Source organism: Bidens hawaiensis, unplaced genomic scaffold (genome assembly GCF_021521415.1).
Source record: "Bidens hawaiensis isolate Kalapana, Puna unplaced genomic scaffold, B.hawaiensis_p1.1 tig00052051_1, whole genome shotgun sequence".
Lineage (NCBI taxonomy): Eukaryota > Viridiplantae > Streptophyta > Magnoliopsida > Asterales > Asteraceae > Bidens > Bidens hawaiensis.
In genome coordinates this window covers 81,513-99,596 of record NW_027499323.1, presented here as the reverse complement: position 1 = coordinate 99,596, position 18,084 = coordinate 81,513, and the positions used below count along the sequence as shown (strand labels likewise).

The window sequence follows — 18,084 nt, the reverse complement described above, 5'->3', positions numbered from 1 at the left end:
CAAGCGCAAAAGAGGTAGAAGCACGGATGCAGATGAGATATATCGAGAGTCTTGCAAAGATATCAAGGAAGTTTTGCTTCGATTTGGGGAGATGGTGGGTGAACAACTTAGCAAAGAAGGTATGGAGGCTCGTGAAATCTATGAAAAGGTTGGTGATGAGTTGAAAGCTTTACCAGGTATCACTACGAAAAAACGGTTCAAAGCAGCTCATTTGATTGGTAAAGATGTGGATCTAGGACGTTCTTTTCTTGCGTTGACAATAGAAGAGAAAATTGAGATGGTCGAGTTGTATACCGATGGTTCAATGGGATAGTTGTGTATGGTTGAAGTATGTTTTGTATGTGAATTGGTTTTAACTATGGTTGATGTTTTTTGCTTAAAAACTATGTTTTGTATGTGAATTGGTTTGATCAATGCATATTTTGGTTGGAATTTATGCATCTTTTTATATGTTTTTTATTTTTTAATAAATATTTGTTATGAAAAAAATACTTGTGCTAATGATAAAGTTGATATAATTCTCTGTTTATTTTCTATGTACCAAACAAGAGAAATGATTCTTAGCTATATTTCTCTACTGAAATCTCTGTACTACCAAACAGAACAGTCAATTCTCATTCTCCAGACCAATTCCCTTTCTCTGCAATTCCATTTCTCTATTCCATTTATCTACAATTCCTAGAGTTTTGTAACGATTCTCACAAATTGTAATTTTTTGGATCTAGACACAACCAAAATTAATACACCTTAAAACCAAATATTTTGTTGATAAAATTTTATATATTGTGATTTTTTAATTTGAATCTAGACACAGTAAAATTTAAAAAGCCTTAAAACCAAATATTTGGTTCATAACTTTCTTTCTGCAAATTATGATAACAAAGATTTTAAGAAACTCAGATGATATTTTTATAAACTATACATAAAAATATTTTCTAATTGTATTAAAAATATAAAACATATTAAAAATTAAATTATTTATAACATTTAAAAAGATGGCTAAAGAACACTGAGTTGTGGTTCAACTGTCAATGCACCCAATACTCTAAGAAAACAAACATAAACTCCATTAGAAGCCACAAGATTTGAACACAAATTCTTTGTGAGGCAAGTAACCTCCTAACCATAAAATATAAATAACAGTAGAAAAACAAGCATGCTAGACATTGCAGCCTTTAGCATTTGTACAACATGTCCAAGTGTATTCAGGTTTATTAAATTTAAACAACATATGTCAGCTGTTCTCATCCAGAGTACTAGAATTCAACCGTCTTAACCTTTGATCAAGTTCTGCCATTACTGCTGGTTCTTGCTTTTTCCTTTCCTTTGATATATTTGTGCTCATAAACCCGAGTTTATCAAAGGCAACCTGCACTCATAAGTACCAAAATATAATGTTATATTATCCTTATAGTATAGGATAAAAAAACCATATACGAAGGATACACTTACTGTCAATAGTTCATCAGGATCAAAGAGATGATGAGTGGTATTCTGTATGATATTGATCACATCCCCAACATGATTTGCTGTTAGCAACTCATCTTCCTTCATCTGCAATAACAATAAACGGTTTGTAATTTTGTGAACGAAATGCTGTTAAGGTTTACCTGAAACATGTTAAAAAATGCATCCAAACATGTTACAAGATTTGGTTTTAGGGCCACAGATTTTTCAGAAACTGCCATTTTGTAGAAGGTACAAGTTTCCAAGTTAGTCGGCTAGTAAACGAACACAACATTCAGTGAACCGTTTGTGAACTGTTCAGCGGGAGTTTCGTTTATTTATTAAACGTAAACGAACAAGCATTAACAAAACCTTTTGATCACTTAGTTAAACACTCGTACATGAGCACATGTCTCGTGCGTTCGTTTATGTTCACATTTCACTTGTTTAAGTTTGTTCGTCTATGTATTCACTTGAATTGTTAGGCCCATTAAAATTTAGTCTAGTTTTATTAAATTAAAATATCATCCATTACAATTTGGTCTAGTTTTATTAACTTTTAAGGTCCAATATATTGACACGTTTACCTTTAATTGGTGTTTGCTCAGCTATGTTGGTTTATATTCGTTCACCTATGTTCAGTTTGTTCATTTGCATTCGTGAACCGTTCGTTTATACTATTAACGAACGAGCATAAACTAACACGAACACATTTATTTTCATAAAGAACGAACATGAACAAGAAAACTTCGTCCGTTTAACTGTTCGTGTTCAATCATTTGTTCGGTTAAAGTTAAATGAGCGAGCATGAGTATGACCCGTTTGTGTTCGTTCGCTTTGTTTACAAGCATACGTGCTATAGCTACTAAGTAGGGTAAACAAGATTCTCTTATTTGATAATATGGAAGGCTATTTTCGACATTTGACAAATAATCAGCACTTCTCCTAAAACCAAGTTGCAATTTCATTTTCTAATGAATATACAAGTCTCTAAGTAATGATATAATTAAGTGAATCACCTTGAATATAGCAAGAGCCATGTTAAGTAAAACCTTTGCTCCTTCATAAAACAGAACATCCCAAACTCGCAAGGTTATCTGCATAAGTTTTGTAGATATTTAGATACAAACATATACATATTTGTGGAATACGTGTACATTCATATATGTGTGTATATATATATAATATATATATGTGTGTGTGTGTGTATGCATGAAATAATATTAACCTCTGAAGGCAAGCTTTTTGAAAAGAGGCAAAGAAACCACTCGGTTGCAACAAGTGAGACATCAAACTCAAGAGCTTCTAAATGAGCATAAACACTGCATTTCACAACCCTCAAAGCTTATGAAGCTGTCAACTTTATAATAATATATATAATCAACAACATTTAAAACACAAAGACGAGATTATTACCTTGGACATTTCTTTTTCAACAAATCTTTAAACACTCTTTGTTAAATCTTTCTACATGACAGCCTGATAAGTTATTTGAATAACAATCATTAACCAACACATTTTCCAAAAGAACCGCCAACATCCAAAATGCGTCTTCTTCTGTTTTCATCACGAGTAACAATAATGCAGCCACATAATTTAAACCCTGCAATTAGTCAATTAAATATCTTGGTCAACGCAAACAAAGAACAAAGATTCAAGAAAACCGTAAACGGTTTAAACTTTTTAGTTTTTCTAGTACCTATTGATGCATACCTGACAATAACCAACATCGGAATCACGAAACGAGTAACCGACAAGAACCCGTCTCAGCGAAGCATGACCTTCAGGAGTGTCCAACCATGGGTGACCGGGGAAGGTTCGTGGTAGGTCCTACATTTATAAATAGATATTTAGTACTTAAAACATGTGGAAAAGTTACAATTTTACATTAAGTAAACAAATTGAGGAAGCCTGTAAACGACCGAACGCTCAGTTCGTGAACCATTCGGCAGTTCATTTGTTTATATTCGTGTATTTAATAAATGAATGAACATGAACATATGTCTCGTTCGTTCTTTTATGTTCAACGTTTTGTTTATTGAAATACGTTTAAGTTTATGTTCACTCGTATACATTCGTTTATGTTTGTCAGTTACGTTTGTTTACGTAAGTTCGCTTACATGTGTTAATATATTCATTTAAATTTTTTTGGCCCATTACAACTAAGTCTAGCTTTAATAATTTTTTTAGGCCCATTTATAATCGTTAGTTATGCACTTATGCCTGTTCATCTTCAGCAATGTTCGTCCATTTATGTTCGTGAACCGTTCGATTATATTGTTAACGAACGCAAACGAACACGAACATGCTCATTTTTAACAAACACGAACAAGAAAACCCCATTTGTTTAGTTGTCCTTGTTCGGATCGTTTGTTCGGATAAAGTTAAACGAACACGGACATGCTTCATCTGTGTTCGTTCGATTCGTTTACAAGCCTGAAATTGAGGTGTCTGAATTTAAAGCAAACATCAGCAACAATTATTATATATCCCATCAAATATACACGTAATCATACAAAATACCTTCACAAACTCCAGATCATGTAAACATATTTATAGCATAATAAACCACAAAAATATGAGATTGAGCCAAAAAGATATTGATATAATGAGAATAAAGAACGCGTAAACTCACGTGATCGATCTGCTTTGTAGCAGGGGTGACTTTACCCTCAACAGCTATTAACAGATCATTATAATAACTATCAGGCACAGTTGATTTCTTCTTAGCAGCACCAGACAAAGAAAACCAAACTTTCGGCCTTAAAACCGGAGGTATCCCCTTTCTAATAAGCTTCTTGAGAGTAATACCATTCACTAAAGCTGAAAACTTCAAGGATGATTTAAGTGCAGAAGTTACATGAGTTTGCAAATACCAATTTGCCCCTTTACTTGCTTCTAATCCCCACCATACCCTACCCTGCTCCCTCACTTTCTCTCTCACCTCATTCAATATATTTGCATCATCAACATTGCCTTCAACTGTAAACCCATAAAGATCTTGAAACTTCACAGTCATATACGCCCTTCTGGCGTGAATACTCGGTCTCAATATCGGTATTTGCGATTGAATCTCAACCGCTAGATCCCTCTTGCTTTGAGTCCTAAACATAATGGATCCTTAAACAAACTAAAGGTATAATACTATAAGTCTATAATCAACCAAGAAACCTATAAAAATCCTATCTTTACACCAAAACAAGATCAAGAAACACTCACATGGGCTAATTGAGTACAGGATTCATATAAAGATCAAATCTTTACCACATATCCCCAGTTGGGTAATTCAAGAAACCTGTAAAAATCCTATCTTTATACCATAAAGATTCAAGAAAACCTCACATGGGCTAACTGGGCACAAGATTTTAATCAAAGATCAAATCTTTACCACAAATCCCCAAATGTGTGCCTGTCAAATCTTAAGTTTCTTTAATAAAAAATTAAAACCCACAAAAATTTATGAGAATAGATGTAGATGGGGAGCTAATTAGGGTGAATATGGGATTAAAAATAATAATTATTATTATTAGGGAAGAAGTGACTGACTAACATTAGGTTGATTAGTTCATGGGAAGGAAGATTTTAATGTTGAATTGTGGGTGTTAAAAGGGATTGGGTGGGAAAGTTGTGGTTGGTGTGTAGGGTGGGATCACAGTTTTCTTTCTTACAAATTATTTTTCAACGTTAATAAAGTTTAAAATTTTTTGTAATAAGATATTATATGGAAAGATTTTCTATTTTTGTGTTTTATTTGAATTGATTGTTTCCAAAGATGTGTTCATACTTCATACGGTAAAGTGATTGCAATTTGGGGTTTTTAATGGAAATTTACCAGGTAATATATTAATTTTTAACATTGTGTCTTGTAGGAAAGTATCGACTGAATATACTTTGAATAATTATTCAAACAATAATTTCGCCTCAGGTTGTTTAAATAATAAATATGTTCATTTTTCTAATCTTATTTTCGGTATATAAAAGGTTATGTATTCGTATTTTAACTAAGTTGTCTTTATAACTTGTTTGTTACTTTTAGTTTACTGTAAATTCGTATTTTAAACGAGTAATCTTTATACCTGTTATAAAATATACATGTTGCATTTTTATATCTTATTGTCGGTGTATAAAAGTTATGTATTTGCATTTTAACGAGTTGTCTTTATAGCAGCTCTCAATCATATAGAAAATAAATTTAAGACAGGTGTTTATATTCTTAAATTTTTAGGATGTAACGTTATTTAATTTTAGATGTTGACTAGAAGAATAAAAAATTTAATATGCATCGAATGGTTCTTTTCATTCAAACTTACTCTAAAATATGATAGTGTAAATGTACGCCTTTCAAAAAATCGTAACAATAATACTTTTTCATTTAACGAGAAAAACTTTGGTTTTAAAATCCGCTTCAGACCCTGAAAAAACCATAACTGCCATCGAAGAAGGTTGTCAAAGAGTTCAGGATTGATCAAAAATAAAATTAGAATGCCGGAGATGAAAGAAGTGAAAGGACGAAGACCAATGCTGCCAATATTTATTTTCGAAGGCTTTTTATGAAAAAAAAAAACATTAAATATATAATGATTTTTCATTTCTTAAGAAATAATTTTTGTCAATTATTTTCTTCATCTCATAAACGTGCTCTCACCTCTCTTTCGGATGAAGCTTCATTCATAATAATTAGAGTTAGGCTTTTACGATTCATGTATGAATCATGTTCATTTTTAAATGAGGTTTGAGTGTCAATGATTCAGAGTGCTTGGAATGTGAATCCTAGGTCAATAAGATCTAGAGTTTTAATGATCCATGTTAAGATTGTAATATCCTAATATTTGTTTTGTAGGCTAGTAAAATTTATAAACAGAAAATGTTGCACGTTGGAATATAAAACTGTTTGGTTTTAGCTTTTTAATTTTGCCAACACGTATGTTGTAGTAATTTTTGAGGTTTGGGAGTTGTTTGGTAGCCTTTGTAATAAAACTATAATCTTCTTATTAAATCGAGCAAGTAATCAAAAAAACGATACGGATCTTTAGTTCAACATAAAAGATACAATCAACCATCACGGAAAAGACTAACAAACATCACAAACTAATACACATATAAACAAACTCTCTAAACAAATTAGGATCATCAACATGAAGAACCCTAGATTCAACAAGAACGAAGATGAAAGAACGAAGATGAAAGTTATAAGAGAACAGAGATCAAACTGTCAAAACGAGTCAAACATACCGTAGCAGGAAACACAACCTTCCAACTTTAAGCCCATCAACCGCTAGCTTTAAGCCCAACTTCTAGACCAACTAAGTTTGTCGATTGTTGTCCAAGCCCATCAGCCGCTAGACCAACTCCAAGCCCGTTTATCAATTATCCAACCCTTATTAAAGAACAAGAACAAATAATTAGAACTAAAACATACATCATTTTGATTATATACGAATTGGAACTAAAACATATATGAATTGAATTTGGACATATTTCAACAGCTTTTAATGAAATCATTAATAGGTTACATTTGAATTGATTAGAGGTAGAGTGTGTTTGGTTAGACCTTTTAATGGCTCATAGAAACCCTTAATAATTAAGTTTCAGAGACATGCTAAATGATTTAGAGGATAACTCTTAATCAATCAGACTTCTTATTGATTAAACACTTGATTGCCAAACAAATAATACCTTAGATAAACTAAGTTCAATTGTTCAAGAAGCAACATGGTAATTCTAGTCTGGAAAACAATTGGTGTATGCTCTTAGACCAATATGTTACCTTAAGTTGAATGAATAATCGTAAAACACCATCAAGCAAACGTAATAACATTTCTAACAATATTGTATTTGAACTTGAGAAAAGGAATTCTTTGAGGAAGAAATGAAAGATTATTTTGTTTTTTTCAATTAATTAACATTTTCAATAGGCCAATATTTGCTATCTTAAGTTTAAGCTTGGCAAAACGGACGGATCAAAACGGGCGTTCGATCAAGAATTTTGAGTAAACATGAGTTAGGGTCAAAGCATCACTGGCTAACAAACTTTATTAAAGCAAATCACCAAGATATATGATTTAGACGGTGAAGAACTAATCTTGAAGCCCAAATTCATGAATCATTGCACGCTCCTCTTTTCCTAGGCTCACTCTTTTTCACGATATAACACATATGAGTGGTGAACCAAATCATGTGAAGTTTCAAGCACAATGAAAATATGTTAGCTTCAAATATGTTAATTGGTCGTATACAAGAAAAAACATATAGGTTTTGATGTGCCGCTCACTTGCAAGATCGTGGTCCCATGCCGCTGGTTATCTGTTGAGCTAGCTATTCTTTTGGCGCCGCTTCTCTATTGACTACGTCAAGTCCCAGATTGATAATCAACACGAATTAAACGAATAACTTTCGTTTATATTAGTCATAAAATATAACTCAAAAAACTGATTACAACTCTCAAACCCTAACTCGGTTTAACTCTTGATGAACCCTAACTCGGTTGCATCCAGATGAACCCTAACTCGGTTACATCTCGTTATCTCTAGATGAACCCTAACTCGGTTGCATCTCACACATCACAATCTATAATGTCTAACATATCTTTGTTTATATAGACTAACCTAACTTGTTAGCTAAGATATTACCAAATATAATAAACCCTAATAATTCTTGGGCTGGACTTTACACTTTGGCCAAAAAACAATTGAGCCAACACTACGATCCTCCAGCCACGAGCCAAACCACCACCGCTCTTTTATGGTCCACCACCATGCCGCGCCGCCTACACCGCTTGCAGGACTGTAGAATCATTCAAAATTATGGATTGTCATTGAAGATTGCAGGATCATGGAAATTTGGCTGAAATTTCATGGACGGAAATTGAAGACTATATTATTTAGGGTTTATTAGAATTGTTATTTATGTTTTAATGTTTTTTTAGTCTAAGCTTATGGTTTCCTTTGCTCCAACTTGGGAGAGAGTGTTATTGTTTTGGGTTTATTAGTATGAGCCCACAACCCAGTCTAGGTTTTGAGGGTTTCGAATCTCTATAAAATGTAATTGTTTATGAATGGAATTAATCAATTCAATTTTCATTATCCCCACATACGCGACTATTATATGTTGCGATACTTGTATCTCTTAATTAACTCAACTTAAAACATAAGTGATATTTTATCGCTTCCTCAAAAGAGTTTATCATGTTGATTTTCATGTGCTTTAAGTTCCATTTGGCTCTCATTAATTCACGACATGTTGACAATTTCACAAAGTGGTTGTCCTCTGGTTAGGATCCACTATGAATGTGAGTGTTATAATGCAAACAACCTTATTTGGCATTACCATTAGCTAAACAGGCTCACTTAGCCTGTTGGCATTTGTGTCCTAAATCTTCTTTATGCTTTATTATCTAAACAAAAAACAAAATACGTTATATGAAAATATGTTGCAACGTGTCAAACGCATTTTGTAATGTGTATTGAACTTGACGTATGTTGTATAACGTGTCCAACATACTAAAATCATCATCATTAAATTTAAGCTTTCAACTCTTATCGTTTCATCTACTTTGATATATCGGATGACAACAAAGGTTACCGATCATTAATTTTTATTTTGTTTAATTTTCTTTTGAGCTATTTAAAAAAGTAAATCTATTACTGTATAAAATACCATTATTCCTTTTTTTTTTATCTGGTTTCTAATAAAATAATATGTATTAATTTTCAAAAAATAAAATAAAATAATATATGTTAAATGCACCAAATATATTGAACTATAAATTATTAGTAACCGTATCTAACATACTAAAATTACTATCTTTAACACTGCATTCTTGAGTTTTTTATTTAATGATTTGGAAAAGAAAAGATAAGAAAATTTTTCTTTTTTCATTATTGAGTTTTTATTTTAAAAGAAAAGAAAGGGAATGAAAAGAAAAGTTGGGTATTTTTTCCTCCAAAAGTTTCCTGCCAAATATGGCCGGATTGTGAATGAAAGTTTATTGCCCATTACAAAATTACCAATTTACCCTATTTTAATTCTCTTTTCATTTGGCTATGAGGACATAATTGTAAAGTTATAATTTTTTTTCCTATCTTTTCCTTCAAATCTAATTCAAGAATATAATTAACACTTTATTTTCTTTTCTTTTATTTTAACTCGAGAATCTCTTTTAAGTATATAATTTATTTTCCTTTCTTTCCCTGTTCAATCTTATCATTTCTTTTCCTTATCTTTTAAACTCAAGAATACAGTGTAAATGCACCAAACTTTGATGTAGATTGCAAAATTTGAGCATTCTAATTATTTTGTTTCTTTTGTTAAAATTTTTCTGTAACAGTTTTAGGCGCTTACAAATTTATTTTTTAGTGTCACTGCAAAGATAAATTTAACAAATACCAACCGTAACAAGTCATGTATATACCAAAACAATTTTGGGCGTTTACAAACTTATTTTATGGATTATGGATTTAGTATCGATGCCGTAACGAACTTAACTGATACCGACCAAATTGTGTCATTGCAAGGCATCGGATTTTGCTGAGGGTTGAATTGTAATTAACCAATACTTAGGCTATAAATATATATATTCAACCTGGCTCACATGCTCAGTACACTTCCCGACCGGAACCACCGTCATCCACCGACGGCCGTCACTATTAAGTCTCCGGCAGCGATTAAGAGGTAAGCAATCGAACTTGCTACTGTCTCAATTTGCGTATAGCTTGATAATTTCGGCTTACGGTTTTATAATCACAGCCTTAATAAAACCCTAGACTAGCTGTTCTTGTTAATTCGCATATAGGATCTGCTACTTGTTAGGGAAATCAATTGCTTCTATACATATTTTATACTGTGTTTCGTTATGTGTGTGAAGGCAACAATTTGAACTGTTTTTGTTATTATGCACACCAAGTGTTTGATAAAATGCCCTCTCTGAATTTAAGTTTTTTGTTATTTACACGTTAGCCGAATCAAATATGCAAGGTTCTCGAGGTTGTTATCATAAATTTGATGGTGTATTGGTTGTAGAATTTAGACCAAACAGGGTATGAAAGTGTGGTGGTTTAGCATATTATTAATTAAAATGAAGATGCTTTTCAACTCAAATTGGCTTTGCTTGTTAACCATATGCTTATTAAAGAGTAATAAAAACATAGAAATGACTTTTCTAAGTGCTATTATAGTATTATTAGAGCGAGTCTCAGGGCCGTCCCCGAGAATCGGTAAAAAAGGGATTTTTTTTGGTAATTGGTTTAAACAATTTAATTTCTAAATGGCTGATTAGGTTATAGTTTGGGTTGTGCAGAACCTTTTTTTTTTATAAAATAAGCTTAAATGAATTGGGTAATTGGTTTTAAACACTAAGAATGCATATTTTTTTCCGAAGACAATACATATATATTAAATATATGATTAAAAAAAATTCGGGCCTGTTAAGGTGATCGACCAGGGGACCGTCGCCTTCCCCGCTTTCCTCATAGACGCTCCTGGCGAGTCTTTTGACCTGGAAAGTTTATAAGGTTAAACCAATTATGTGGGCATTAGCGAAACATAGTTGTCTGCTCTTGATATAACAAACTGGTTTCTTTCAACATTTCTTTAAGGTTAGAAATATCATTAAACTTTTCATATTAGGCTTTTTTAGTCCACTGAAGTTGTACTACAACAGGAGTTTTTAAATAGAAACCAGGTTTTAGCAAAAGGGATGTTCATGTGCTCATGATAGCGTTAGCATTTAGCATAAGCATCCATTATTGCGTTTGAAATACTAATCATGCTTTTTAAATTTGAATTTGATTTTTTCTCACTTTGATTGGTTGCTAATAATACAAACCAGGAAACTTCTAGGTAGTTGATTAAGCGTCCCTAAGTAACCTATGTGGACCATGTGGTGGTGCATAGCTTAATACATAGGAAGTTGCTTAACTACCCTACATGGGCTTTATTGAAATTTAGAGCAATGTTGTTAACAAAGGTAGTCAAATGCTTCTGTATCAATTTCAAATTGGAACACTTTAGAAGAACAGTCTGGACTAACAAGAAGATATAAAGAAGTATCGTGTCACTAGCATATACCTACATATAATGATTCCTTTCTTTTATCGAGATCTTTAGACAGTTTTATGCGGATTTCCCTAGTGTAACCCCAATGAACTATTTTAATGAACAAGAACTCATAAAGTAGGATGTTTGACAAGTATATTTGCAAATGCTGTCTTTCTCTTAATAAAGATAAGACTATGTGTTGTGGGAGGGGTGAAAGGGGCATGTTGTGACATGTAGCCGCTGCCTTGGCAAAGAGGGCTTTCACCTTTTAACAAACTAGAGTGTGTTATGATGGGGCTGAAATGAAGGAGATGGCGATGGAAGGGGCAGCGCCCCATGTGGTTCAATGTGTTATGGTGGTGGGCACTAACCTTGCTGACCTGGCTTGTTTCATGCCACTTTGACGGCACCACAGCACTCAGTCTAAGGAACCATGTTCTTCTGCTAAACTACAAGTCTAAATTTCAGTCTGTTTCTGTTGCATCCATATACCACATTTCTTCTTTTGAGTTTGATTTAACGCCTTGACAACTGTTATGATTTCTGTATGGTTTTGCTTTTTTTATGCTTAGACCCTTCAAGTGCCAGATATTATAGTAGTATTGTATTTCTGCACATACAAACCCATAATAGAAAATGTTTCATTTAATTTTGCAGAATACCCTTGAGTCTGATCTCCCATGTGATGTCACCATATTAAAAAAAGGAGAAAATGAGCATTGTACCAAAAGAGACAGTTGAGGTCATAGCACAGAGCGTTGGCATAAATAATTTGTCTCCAGATGCTGCATTGGCTCTTGCTCCTGATGTAGAGTACCGTATGCGTGAAATAATACAGGTGATATAGTATCCTTTTGTTTTCTTACAGATTATAATCACAGTAGCCATCACATATTAATTAAAAACTTAATATGGTAATAATATTTGAAACGTTTAAACTGCAGGAAGGGATCAAATGCATGCATCACTCAAAAAGGACCACATTGACTACAGATGATGTGGACAGTGCACTTAGCATGAGAAACGTCGAGGTAAATCACCACTTTTCTTTTTAACTTCAAATGATATTCTAGAAATAATGTCAAAAATACAATAAATCTGGTTGTAATAACATATTTTGTTCTAAATTTAACCAATATTATTGTCTGTTCAGCCAATCTATGGATTTGCATCTGGAGATCCTTTAAAGTTCAAAAGAGCCCTCGGACACAATGATTTATTTTACATCGAGGACAAGGATGTGGATTTTAAAGACGTAAGAACTAAAAAACATTCAACATGTGATTTTCTGTAATTAAAGTTATAGAATAACCTAAACTTATATTTATTTTTCTAACATAAGGTTATTGAAGCCCCATTGCCAAAAGCACCACTAGACACTTCACTTTTCTGTCACTGGCTTGCCATTGAAGGTGTACAGCCTGCTATTCCCGAAAACGTCCCTGTTGAAGGTTTGATATTACAAAGCCCTTGTTCAATGCAGTTAAAAACAGTTTTTTCAAACTTCTGTACAAAACTCAAATTCAAAGTTTATGTTTTCTATATGGGTTCTCTGTCACAGAGCTGACATTTGGAGATTATATGGATCATCTGCAGTTATTCCTACTTTACCCGAGACCAAAAAAACCGAGCAGAAGAGTGACGAGCTGCCTGTTGATATTAGATTGCCTGTAAAACATGTCTTATCCAGAGAACTTCAGGTATATGTATATGTGTGTGTGTGTGTGTGTGTGCATGTTCTTTTTATCATTTTGAAATTTCATTTTGTTACTGCAGTTATACTTTACAAAAATTACTGAGCTGGCAATAAGCAAGCCCGATTCTGTTCTGTTTAAAGAAGCACTAGTGAGTTTGGCCACTGATTCTGGACTTCATCCTTTAGTTCCGTATTTCACATGCTTTGTTGAAGATGAGGTAAACTTCCATGAAACAAAATCAAAGGCTGCGCTAATAGTATATATATATATATATTCATTTAGCAAAGCGTTATGAACAGTGGTTTTACTAAATTTGCATTAATTACTTTTTAAATTTTTTTTTCATTCCCACCTTGTCTTTGCGACCATTAATTTCATTTTTATCACATCGGTTTATATGCCCCTTGAATTGATTCGACCACCAGTCTTGGCCCATATACATATATTTAAGCCCTATTTAATTCCATTTTAATTAAACTATTGGTAAGCTTTTTTTTTTCATTTACTGAAGTAGTTAATTAAATACATTGCTTCCAAATCACATATTACAACTCCTAAAAGCTATTATTATTTTAATATTATAATTACTTTCAATCATATTTTGTTTCTCTTATGACTTTTATAATATAATGTTTTATAAAACTCCGAATACGCCATTGTGATGTGTTTATTTTTATCTAATATCTATGTTTTGATATAAATTTAATTCAAAAATGAGTTTTCACGATAATTTACAAGGCATTGAAGCTCAAACGTAAACGCTGTCAAAGTTGCCTCCTGGTTTCTTTTTTTAACTTTTCTTTTACAGCCTTTAAAATATGAATGCTTTAATAAATTTGGGATTTGCCGTTTCTATGTGCTCATTTCTATCTGCACGTGTTTTTTTCGTGGGTTGAATAGTGGTGTTCATGTCATCAAAACCGGGCCTTACAAATTTTAACATCCTGTTGCAACGCACGGGTTATGCCCACTCATTTTCATTTTACATATCTACTTTTTTTCAGGTTTCTCGTGGTCTAAACGATTTCAAGCTGCTCTTTGCATTAATGCGCCTCGTTTGGAGTCTTCTCCAGAATCCACACATACATGTTGAACCTTATGTAAGTCAATAATTGACTTGTTAATTAATGGTATTTTAAAAACATTGCTAACATGTTTCATGATCATGCAGTTGCACCAGGTGATGCCAGCTGTCGTAACATGTGTTATTGCAAAACGGTTAGGAAATCGTGCTGACAATCACTGGGAGCTTAGAGATTTTACTGCTAAACTTGTCGCCACTATATGCAAAAGGTCAGACTTTTTAGAATTATTTTATTGTCTGGTCAGTGTTCATGTTGATGGCATGCTTTAAATAGTAAATTTTGTAATATCTTATTCAGGTTTGGGCATAATTACAGTAGTCTGCAGTCACGTTTGACTAGAACGCTGATTAATACGTTTTTGGATTGTAAACGGACGTTGAATCAACATTATGGTGCTATTCAAGGACTAGCAGCTCTTGGGCCTAATGTGGTAAAAAAAAATTACAGTGTTAGCTACATATACGGAGTTACAAACAAACTTGATTCGATATATTTTTCAACTCTTTTTTTCAGGTTCGCCCTCTTCTTTTGCCAAATGTTGAAGCTTATTTAGTGTTTCTTCAAGATATACTTCAGAATCAAAACAAGGAAATGACAAGACACGAAGCTTGGCGTGTATATGGTGCATTGTTGGTCGGTTTCGCTCAATTCAAGTTTTAAGCGAGTTAAAATCTGTTCTTTTGCAACCCTATTTATGGCCATATAATCTTTTTTTTTTCAGGGTGCTGCAGGTAGATCCGTGTATGATCTGTTGAAGGTTTTTCCAATATTACCTTCACCACCCGCCGATTCTTTTTGGAAGACCAATACACGGGTCATTGGTTCAAGTGAAGCACGTAAGCTATCATAAACATTAATTAACAAAAAACAATAATTTTAACAAATATTTATATTTATAGATAAACGCAAGGCGGATACAGAAGAGTTGGAACAACAGCCTTCTCCAAAGAAAATGGTCATTGATGGGCCGGTGGCTTCATCGTCTAACAATACCGCCATAACAGTAGGTGAAACTGGTGCTAATGCTGCTGGTGAACCCGAGGCTGAAACTTCATCGGCTCAAATGCAAACGGGTGATGATGAGGTTAAAGATAAAGATAAAGATAAAGATAAAGATGATAACAATAATAATAGACAAGGACGGAAAGATAGCAGCAGGTATGGATCGAGGACACCTGCACATCTTAAGCAGGTTTGGAAAGATGATCTGAATTCAGGACAGGTTGTGCTTTCGTTATTTGAAGTGTTTGGTGAAGGCATTATGTCCTTCATTCCTGCTCCTGAGATGTCTCTATTTCTGTAATTTTGAATTTGTAACATTGTTAGTTAAAGATGAACAAGTTTTAAGTGTTGTGATTTTGAATTTGAATGTTTTTTCTTAAAATATTGGAGTTCGGTTTTCTACTTTTAGGTTTAATCACGCAGTAAATTATTGTTAATTAGTATATTAATAATGCAGTAAAGTATAAAAGTTTAGTGAATTATCAAATACCATCTTATTTGCCTATAATTTGTATTAAAAACTTCGATATGATAAAAGAGAACACAATTACGTTACAACAATAGACTGTAATCAAACTATCATATAGATAGAGATATAGTGATTGTGTTTTTTCGAGGTAAAAGCACACAAAAGTATATTATCATGAACAAAGCATGCAAATCTCATAATTGAGATTGTCATCAAGAAGAATATTTGTTTCTTAATCCATTTTCTTGATTGTTTCTTGAGCGATGATGATGAAGACGATGATCCTATGGAACCATCATTCTCAACCCTTAAAAAAATTACGTGAAATAAAAATGAGAGTAAGTGAAATGAAGAAAAATATACGGTAAAAAAAAACCTAAAAAAAAACATTACATGTCACGTTTAGAGAAATAATGATGTTTCACTACATGTCAAATGCAAGAATTTGTAATAGCACAAGAATAAATTTTAATTAAAAAACATGGATAACGTTAAATAAAAAAGACAAGAAAATATTGAGATTTTTGAATAACTTACAACAAGAAAGTGAAATTGTGTTAATTTTGATGTTGTTTTACTAATTTCGTGAAAATAACATTAAAAGTGGTGGAATGTTAATCAGGCATCAAGTGGCAGCGTTGATAGCCGAAAGACAAGGGTGCATGCACTAATCGGCCGATGGTTGAGTGCTATGTGTCTTATGTTCAAAGCTTGATGCAAAACTACTATCGAGTCAAGGGTCTCACCGGAAGCAACCTCTCTATTTCTACGGGGTAGAGATAAGACTGTCTACATCTTACCCTCCTCAAACCCTACCATAACTTTGCTATTGGTGGGATTTACTGAGTACGATAATGATGATTAAGTTTCGTAATGAAGCACCGAACTACATACATAAACAGATAACAATGAATAGGATTATGTCAACTCTAGCGAATGAGATAATTAGAGTAACCAATAAAAACATGAAAAACACATGTGAGAAAGTATACCCATAAACGTGTTTTTTTGTTTTTGTTTTGTTAACTATGATTAAAACATATTATTGCTCTATTGTTATATTCATTTTTTTTAAAATATATAATGACGCAACTTATAATAAAATTAATCCCGCCATGCTTATACGATACCTTTCAACAAAATAGAAAATAAAAACACAATGATATGTTTTACGTATCACATAACAACATAACTTGTTATCAAAATAAAAAGGACGAAACATAGCAATTACCACACTACACCTCCGTCCCAATATAGGAAAAAAGGAAACATCATAAATAACCGAGTGGTGCTACTTCTTCAACTTCACATAGATTCTAAAATAGAATACAAAACCTTATTTGTCGTTCACTGTGTGCAACTCATCAAATAGTTTTTAGTGGAAAGAAGATAAAATGAATCATATATACACTAATGATGTACACTAATGTTATGATAACTTGTACTATATGCAATAAGGGTAGTACAAAGACAAAATATAATACATGCTAGAAAAGAATAGCTGATCGAAGAAAAGGTGAAAAAGTAGTCATATAAATGGATGAATTGATGACAAATGTTGATAAAGTGAGGAGACCCTGCCTAACCTCATCCACATCCACATCCACATCCACATCCACATCCACATCCACATCCACATCCACATCCACATCCACATCCAAGGCTAAGTGTCAATTCCTCAATTTGTGCCATGGTCAAGTCCATCTTGGCACATACTTCTAAAATAGAACAATTAGTTTGCTTCATTATGACACATATTATGCGTGTATTTTTTCTAAAACAGCTAAATATTATACATTATATGAATTGAATCATTAATCTTCAATTTCATACCCAATCCATCTTATCACCCCATCAAAGTGAAAACATAAGGAGACGTATTATGCAGCTTGGTCTATTTACATTTTTTTTTCATCCAATAACTCAATAATTGTAACGTGGGATAAATGGCATTGCGGATCCACCGGTTTCCTGACATATGATCATTTGATTTAATTGATATTTTCTTCATGAAAGGTACATTTTCTTTTATATGAACTTTAAGTTGTAGTCAATAAATAAAAGAGCACAAACATAAAGAGACAACGAGTGGAGCTTATGGTTTGTTTAAATATTAGCAAAAATAAAAAAAAATGATTACAGGAATGCCAATGTGCCAGATACCAGGTTAACCAGAGTCTCATCCCCGAATAGAAAACTATATCGTATACACGTCAAATCCCCATTACTTCATACCTACATGTTAACAGGCAAGTTTGCCCATTTTTATAAACTTTTGTGGTTAAAAATTACTCACCACAATACCTTCAAATCCCTTCTTATATTCACTTAATAACTAATTTAAAATATA

The 18,084-nt window shown here is 32.8% G+C and overlaps 2 protein-coding genes across 2 annotated transcripts; one reads left to right on the top strand and one right to left on the bottom strand.

Moving 5' to 3' along the window:
- Positions 1-1,027: 1,027 nt before the first annotated feature.
- Positions 1,028-4,799, bottom strand: LOC143599343 (uncharacterized). The gene is given in 9 exon segments (XM_077077322.1): positions 1,028-1,369; positions 1,453-1,554; positions 2,466-2,543; positions 2,675-2,768; positions 2,863-2,909; positions 2,912-3,049; positions 3,160-3,276; positions 4,082-4,590; positions 4,711-4,799. Coding segments are annotated over 8 exon segments (1,188 nt in total). The 5' UTR covers positions 4,559-4,590; positions 4,711-4,799; the 3' UTR covers positions 1,028-1,234.
- A 7,372-nt stretch (positions 4,800-12,171) lies between these two features.
- On the top strand, positions 12,172-15,671 carry LOC143599342 (transcription initiation factor TFIID subunit 6-like). Its single transcript, XM_077077320.1, has 12 exons — positions 12,172-12,319; positions 12,426-12,512; positions 12,635-12,736; positions 12,824-12,932; positions 13,078-13,181; positions 13,258-13,395; positions 14,183-14,278; positions 14,350-14,471; positions 14,561-14,693; positions 14,777-14,896; positions 14,985-15,099; positions 15,163-15,671. The coding sequence occupies exons 1-12, from the start codon at positions 12,194-12,196 to the stop codon at positions 15,564-15,566; spliced, it is 1,656 nt and encodes a 551-aa protein (XP_076933435.1). The 5' UTR covers positions 12,172-12,193; the 3' UTR covers positions 15,567-15,671.
- The last annotated feature ends 2,413 nt before the right edge of the window (positions 15,672-18,084 follow it).

What these genes read in the sequence shown, in the direction of transcription:
- LOC143599342 (XM_077077320.1), top strand. Translation starts at nt 12,194, where the DNA reads ATGAGCATTGTACCAAAAGAGACAGTTGAGGTCATAGCACAGAGCGTT. An exon ending in GTATGCGTGAAATAATACAG is followed by an intron (nt 12,320 to 12,425) that starts GTGATATAGTAT and finishes TTTAAACTGCAG; the next exon opens with GAAGGGATCAAATGCATGCA. An exon ending in TTAGCATGAGAAACGTCGAG is followed by an intron (nt 12,513 to 12,634) that starts GTAAATCACCAC and finishes TTGTCTGTTCAG; the next exon opens with CCAATCTATGGATTTGCATC.